This window comes from Vigna unguiculata, unplaced genomic scaffold, assembly GCF_004118075.2.
Source record: "Vigna unguiculata cultivar IT97K-499-35 unplaced genomic scaffold, ASM411807v1 contig_604, whole genome shotgun sequence".
NCBI lineage: Eukaryota > Viridiplantae > Streptophyta > Magnoliopsida > Fabales > Fabaceae > Vigna > Vigna unguiculata.
This window is the reverse complement of record NW_021011324.1, coordinates 12564-19921: the sequence shown is the minus strand read 5'-3', so window position 1 is coordinate 19921 and position 7358 is coordinate 12564. Positions and strand designations below refer to the sequence as shown.

The 7358-nt window shown below is 33.7% G+C and overlaps 1 protein-coding gene across 1 annotated transcript; it reads left to right on the top strand.

The window, feature by feature from the left end:
• The first annotated feature begins 1600 nt into the window (after positions 1–1600).
• On the top strand, positions 1601–6337 carry LOC114172476 (chaperone protein dnaJ 72-like). Its single transcript, XM_028056933.1, has 3 exons — positions 1601–2203; positions 3259–3328; positions 6004–6337. The coding sequence occupies exons 1-3, from the start codon at positions 1806–1808 to the stop codon at positions 6079–6081; spliced, it is 546 nt and encodes a 181-aa protein (XP_027912734.1). The 5' UTR covers positions 1601–1805; the 3' UTR covers positions 6082–6337.
• The last annotated feature ends 1021 nt before the right edge of the window (positions 6338–7358 follow it).

Here is a 7358-nt window from a genome sequence, read left to right as displayed (position 1 = left end):
AAAAAAAATAATTTGAATATTTAGGTGAAATAACTTGATATATAAATGTTCAAAACATATTTTAACATATTTATGTAAGTTGTAATTAAGTTTAATTACTAATTTGGTCTCGAGTGGAAAAATGATCAAATTGCTTCATTTTAAAAAAAGATACTACCAAATTGGATCAAAATTATAAATAAGAGAACTAAATTAAAAACAAACACATTTATATGACAATAACATAACAACACATAACGTCAATTTAATGAAAAAGACCAAATTAAACATTTTCAAAAAATTAAAAACCTAAATTGAACAAATAAAAAAGTTTAATTACTCGGATGATACCCACTTTGGTACAGATGTGTCAATTTGGTACCCGCTTTTAAAAAAGTGTCAATTGCATCCCAACTTTTGAAAAAGTGCTTCAATTAGGTCCCTTTCAGATAGACGCCGTTAGTCAACGTGCCACGTGTCAGTCTGTGTTTTTTTTAATTTTTTTTAATTTTTTAATTTTTTTAAAATTTTTTGAAAAAAAATAAAAATGCCACATGTCAAGTCCCTGTGTGTGCCACGTGGCATTGTAGTGCCACGTGGCATTGTAGTGCCACGTGTCAATGTCACTATCAGACGCCATTGTGTTGATTTCGATTTAGTCCGTATATATGTCTTTTTGTTTTAATTTAGTACCTACTTATGTGTATCTGATTCAATTTTGTCCCAATTTTTTTAATAAGTAAAATATTTTTGTAATCCATTTTTTATAAAATTAAAACTAATTAAGTATAAATAGTTTTACAAAATTAAGTACTGATATTTATATTTTTCTCTCAATTTGAGACTAAATTTATTATTTGTATAAATGTTTTACTAATATTTTTTATTAAAAATGACTTTTTAACATATTACTTTATTAATTAATTTTTTATTAAGTACTCATGTTTTGTTAATTATTATTTTTTTCCAAAATAGAATAATATTGTCTCTTACTAATTTTAAACCAAAATTTCTATTTGTCTGAATGTTATACTATTTTTTTTTATTAAAAATGACTTAATAAAATGACTTTTACCACTAAATTTTAATATAAATATTAAATACTTAATTTTTGTAAAAATTTTATACTTAATTACTTTTAATTTTATTAAAAAATGGATTTTAATTATTAAAAAAAATTAGGTCAAGATTGAATTAGATACACATAAGTAGGTACTAAATTGAAACCAAAAGACATATACGCGGACTAAATCGAAATCAACATAATAACATAGTGACACTGACACGTGTCACATACAGGGACTTGACACTTAGCATTTTTATTTATTTTTTCAAAAAAATTTGATTTTTTTTAAAAATTCAAAAAATTCAAAAAAAAAAAGAAAAAAAAAACCACGTACTGATACGTGTCACGTTGACTAACGACTCAACTCCGTCTGAACGAGATCTGATTACAGCACTTTTTTAAAAGTTCAGATGCAATTAACATTTTTTTTTAAAAACAAATATCAGATTAATACACTTATATTAAAGTGAGTACTATCCGAATAATTAAACCATTCAAATAAAATTAGAGAATAAAAACGTTAATAAAAACATCTTAAACTTATCTATCAAAGAAAGCAGCGGGCACACTGCCACGATTCGTCGTGATCCTTCAAGCCATGAATAACAAACTCCCCAATCTTCTAAACCGGAAGAACCTCTTCCTGTACGTCTCCTTCGCCACTTCTCGGAGAAAATTAACACTAGAGGGGAGGAAAATTCCTTAAACCCTAGCAATCAACAAAAACGGAAACAAGCTCAATCCCAATTCGGTCAGCGAAATGGATCACTACAGGGTTCTCGGCTTGCACCGAACCGCGACCAAGGAGGAAATCAAAACCGCTTTCAAGAAATTAGCTTTTCAGTTTCACCCGGACAAGCATTCCCAATCACCGAGGGCCATTAGGGAAAATGCCACAATTCGATTTAAGCAGGTATCGGAGGCCTACGAGGTCCTTATGGATGACCGAAAGCGAGCCGACTACAATTTCCGGCGGAGCTCGGGCGACCCCGGCAGAAGCAACCACTATTCTCAGTACAGCTACGGATACAGTAGGAGCGGGAGCAGGTACGAGTACAAACCTGGGTCTGGTGGTGGTGGTGGCTTAGCTTCCAATTTTGAAATGGCTCTTCGAATTTTGACGGGGCGGTCTTCAATTCTCTATCTCGGCTTCGCAGCGTAATTCACTTTCCTTTTACCTCATGATTTTACTTGTTAATTGCTGTTCGTTCGAGTTAAAATTTGATGCTAGGAAGATCTACAAGATGCAAGAGATTATTGATTCAGAGTTTGATTGTTAAATAACCTACCGTAACTTCTTACATGAGTTGGTTTTATGTAATCTTTTGTGTTTATTTTATATATAATGGTTACATTATATATATATATATATATATATATATATATATATATATATATATATATATATGATGGTTGTTCAAGTTTAAATATTTTCATGCTATTCATCTTTATATAATATATCAATGTACATCTTGAAAATAACTCAATCTACTCTCCTTAAAATTTTAATTCTTTTGGATATATTATGCTTATCTTCCTTACTTCAACTATTTTTTTCCTGTGATATGTAGTGACCTATACCTGGACATTTGATATTTGAATTTAAGATACATGATGATAGAAGAACCTAAGAACTAGTTGTGTCTGGGTCATGTACCCAAGCACATGAGAACACACCCTTAGAAGCTAACTATTAAGGAGGGATAACCAAACACTCAAAATACTTCACTGAGTATCCCATACTACTCAATGTGGAAGTTAAACATTCCATATACCCAATTCACAATCGTAGCACTGTCCTAGGCGGCTTTCTCTCTAAGACACTTCAACTTCCCATTGGTTAGAACCCTCCACCGTCAGAACCTTTGTTGGTAGCCCTTTGTGAGACATCGGCAACCAACCTTGCTACCAATCAATAAGTACTCAAGCACATGGGGAACCCACCGGAAGCTAACTGTTAAAGAGGGATGATCAAGCACTTACATACTCCACCAAGTCGATGTGGTACTTAGGTACCTCATGATACTCAAGTTCCTATTAGACTGAGCATAAATGAGCTGTATCTAGATATATATGCATGGTTGAGGATAGATAACGCAAAAGGATGGGGAATTATCACCCTCTTTTTTTTTTCATTTGTGATTAACTATCAAGTGTTAAGAGACATTTAATATAAAAATATTTTCAATAAATTAATGTTAGTTCTTGCCCAGGGCTATATTATGCGGGATAGTTGTCATTGATTCAAGCCGAGAATCCTTATGGAGAATGCAGAATTCTGGGGTAAGATTTTAATTTTCTTAGCCATCCAATTTTTCTATACAATATCACATGTTAATCATAGCCTTTATTTCATTTTCTATCATGGTTCGTTGTGTAAGTTCTTATATTGTCATACATAATTGATCCATAAGCATGAATGTTTTCTCGGTATTGAGTCATGATTTTTTTGTCAATGTTAAAAATTGTTTATTCAAGTAATAAATCCTGCATAAAAGATGTAACTGTCTCATATACAAATTGATTTCTGGCACAAATAGCTATTGAGTCATTTACCACAAATCGTAGAACATAACGACAATAAGATGATTCAAAACTATGAAATCAAGAGTCATTATAGTAGATTTCTGGTGGAATGTGATAGAACAGTTGAGGATGGACTGATACAGCATGAAAAAGGTACTGGAGAAGACTGGGTTAGTGTAAGGTCCAAAGTCTAGAAAGTTTATTCTAGAAGAAAGAAAGTAGATGTTAATTAGTTAGGAGGGTAGTGACGTGGCAAGGGATCTTGAATTAGTGTAAATTTAAGTATTTGAGAGGGGGAAAGAGAAGGAAGTACGGAGAATTTGTTAAGGAAGGAGAGCTATCTCTTCACATATATTCAATAATACAATTTTCAATATGCTATTTGATTCTTTTCTGTTTCTGACCGATTTTTCTTTCATAAGTCTATCGTTGGTCCAACCTGCCGGATCATTTCTAGGAGAGCTAGCGTGCTTACCATTTTCCATGCCCCAAAGATGTCAGATAGAGTGGATGCATTGGAGGAGCATTTGACGGCAATGGAGGCTTCAATGCGTCAGTTGTTTGTGGAGTTCTGTCAATTCATGTTGGAGGAATTTGCTAGATTGCATATGGCACATAGGGAAAAGCGTCGAGGTTCGTTGTTTTCAAAAACGGAAACGTTACTAGAGGATAGGATGACAACGAAGAAGGTAGAGTTGCTTTTATTCAACGAAACCGATCCCGTAGGCTAGATTAGTCACATATAGACAAATTTTGAGGTTCAGGGTGGATTAAGGAAATGAAGGTGAGATTGGCCAAGATGAGCATGGAGGGGGCACTATCTATTGGTTCAATCTCCTCCATGACTCTGGTTAGGAATTGACCTGGATGAAGTTGAAACATGAGTTGATTGGGAGATATAGGGTGGTCGGAGTGACAATCTTTACGAGGAGCTTGAGGAGCTTAAGGACTTAAATCAAACAGGAAGTGTAGTGTAATTAATACCTATAAGAGTTCGAATTTATTTCTTCCCAAGTACAATGCTTGTCGGAGGAACAATACTTGAGATATTTCGTTGGTGGACTTCGACCAGAGACGGTGTGTTTGCACTTTCAATCTATTCAACCGCTTGCAGGCGATACGCATCGGGAGGAACGTCGAAGTTGAATTATATGGAGAACAAAGTCGTAGAGGAGTTGGGGCACGAGTGGGGAGAGGGAGTCGTAATTAGGGGACAGATAGTCCGGATAGGGGTGGTATCGGGTCGAGTTATAGCCCAAACAAGATGGGGGTAGGATTGGGCCCAAGTGTTAAAGTCCAATCCAAAGGATTCTCAAACGAAAGTGTGGCCTAAAGAGGGTTGTGAGTTGTTGGTTCACAGGTGCAACGTGCCAACAAGGATCAATTTCTACGTCTAAACATAATAGAGGTACGAAACGTCTTCCTTATTCCGAATTAATGAACCATAAGGCACATGGACTATGCTTCAGGTGTGGTGAAAAATACCATCAGTTATATTGTGCAGAATGACAATTAAGGTTGATAGTTTTTGGAGGCTATGAATGGTGAATGAGGAGGGAGATATTATCACTAGTGAGGAGAGAGACCAAAAAACTAGTGAGGAGAGAGACCAAAAGGAAGAATCCAAGTTGACAAGGTTGTCAAAGTCGAGAATTTACATGAACTTATAAGAATTTCGTAAACTCGAATAATAAAATCATAAGAATTTAATTCACATAAAATTATATAAAATTATTTTAAAATATATATAAATAACATAATAATTTAATATTTATAATGTTATAAATAATTTTTTATAGTGTTATGATTATTAATTTATCATATTATATATGAAAGAGCTCAAAACAGATAACCAAGCGACTGACAGAACACTGAAAGGCCCAAAAGGAACACTATTCAACCAAGGAAATGAACTTGACTTAATCCTATACTTAAGAAGCTCCTAGAAAATGAATTACTCAGCTAAAAATAAATATTGCTATTGCATTATTGTTAGAATTCTCGTATGGAATATGTTGCTTCTCTTATAGAGCCTTTTTCCTTGGACGATTCATGGCGGGGAGGAAAAATATATCATATTATCTCTTTCCCATATTCCATATTCTTGAGGTTCTGTCCTCGAAGAGCTATGTTTCTACCAATAACCCATTTCAACGTACACTAATTTTGTCAAATTTGATTGGATTCGCTAGCCAAATCTAACTTGTAAATACTCTTTTGACAAACTAACATGAATCGTTTTAGTTATGAGTAGAAAATAGAAGAGAGTTGGAATTGGAAGAAATCAACCCATTGAAGTAATTGCTTACGTGTATAAAACAATTAGCAATCGATTCTTGTAAATTTTCTGTGTCATTTTTAAGCGTCCATGTTAACATTAAGTGCAGAGATACCGAATTGTTCCTTGGCACTAAAATTTATTTTGTACTCAGAAATCTTTTGAAGAAGCCATGAAGTCCATTGAGAAAGCCAAAGCTTATAGAGAAGATAACATGAAGGAACGTCCTTGATTGAATTTGTCTGTTTCTCATTTCGTTTGTCACCTGAAAGCTTCTTCGTGTTTATTGAATGATTGTTGCAAAAAGAGTATTGAGAAGTGCGGTTGTTAATCTGTCTGTTCCATTTGTCGACTCCAGCTATATTTCATATTTATTTGTCCTTTAATTGCTTTGGAATTTACTATGTAATTACTTGTTTAGCCTATGGCCGATACTTTGTAACGAACAAAATTCTTGTAAATAGAGCATTAAAGTAGTATATTTAGCATGTTTATTATTATCAATAAAAGTAAATACTGATTTATGACATTTGTAAAATAAGATGAAAAAAGAGATTTTGGGATTAATCTCCCTTGTATAAATCCTACACAAAGGATAATTTATTTATAATGATAATGAGCCAAATCCAGAAATACATAATGGGCTGAGTCCAACTACTAAACAAAATACTATATCATCTAACAAACACTCTCTCTCAAGCTGGTGCATACAAATCGTATGTACCAAGCTTGTTACAAAGATAATCAATTCTAGGTCCTCGAAGAGACTTAGTGAAAATATCTGCTAATTGATCACTTGAGTTGACAAAATCGGTCTTGATGTCCCCGGATAGGAGTTTTTTCTCGAATGAAGTGATAATCAATTTCAATGTATTTGGTCCTTTCATGAAACACATGATTAGAACTAATGTGAAGAGCAGCCTGATTGTCACATATGAATATCATTTGAGTGACATCTCTAAATTGCAATTCTTGAAGCAATTGCTTAAGCCAAACAAGTTCACAAGTGGCTAAAGCCATAGCTCCATATTTCGCTTCTGCACTAGATCTTGCCACAACACTTTGTTTCTTGCTCTTCCAAGAGATCAAATTACCACCAATCGAGACACAATATTTGGAAGTAGATCTTCTATCGGAAGGAGATCTTGTCCAGTCAGCATCTGAATAACATACAACTTTTGTATTAGAGTTGGAATCATATAGTAAACCTTTTCTAGGAGAGCTTTTGATATATTTTAATATGCAAATGACTGCATTCCAATGTTCTTCACATGGGGAATTAAGGAATTGAATCACCACGCTAACAACAAACGAAATATCAGGATGAGTAACAGTAAGATAATTCAACTTTCCAACTAATCGTCTATATTGTTCATGATCTAAGAAAGCCTCCCCTTGTTTAGGTAGAAGTTTAATATTAGGATCCATGGATGTTTCTACAGCTTTAGAATTCATAACCCAGTTTCCTCCAAAATATCCAATGCATATTTCCTCTGAGATATGACAATA

Coding starts and splice junctions, on each gene's coding strand:
- LOC114172476 (XM_028056933.1), top strand. CDS start 1,806: ATGGATCACTACAGGGTTCTCGGCTTGCACCGAACCGCGACCAAGGAG. Junction 2,204..3,258: donor CTCTATCTCGGCTTCGCAGC/GTAATTCACTTT, acceptor GTTCTTGCCCAG/GGCTATATTATGCGGGATAG. Junction 3,329..6,003: donor GGAGAATGCAGAATTCTGGG/GTAAGATTTTAA, acceptor TTTTGTACTCAG/AAATCTTTTGAAGAAGCCAT.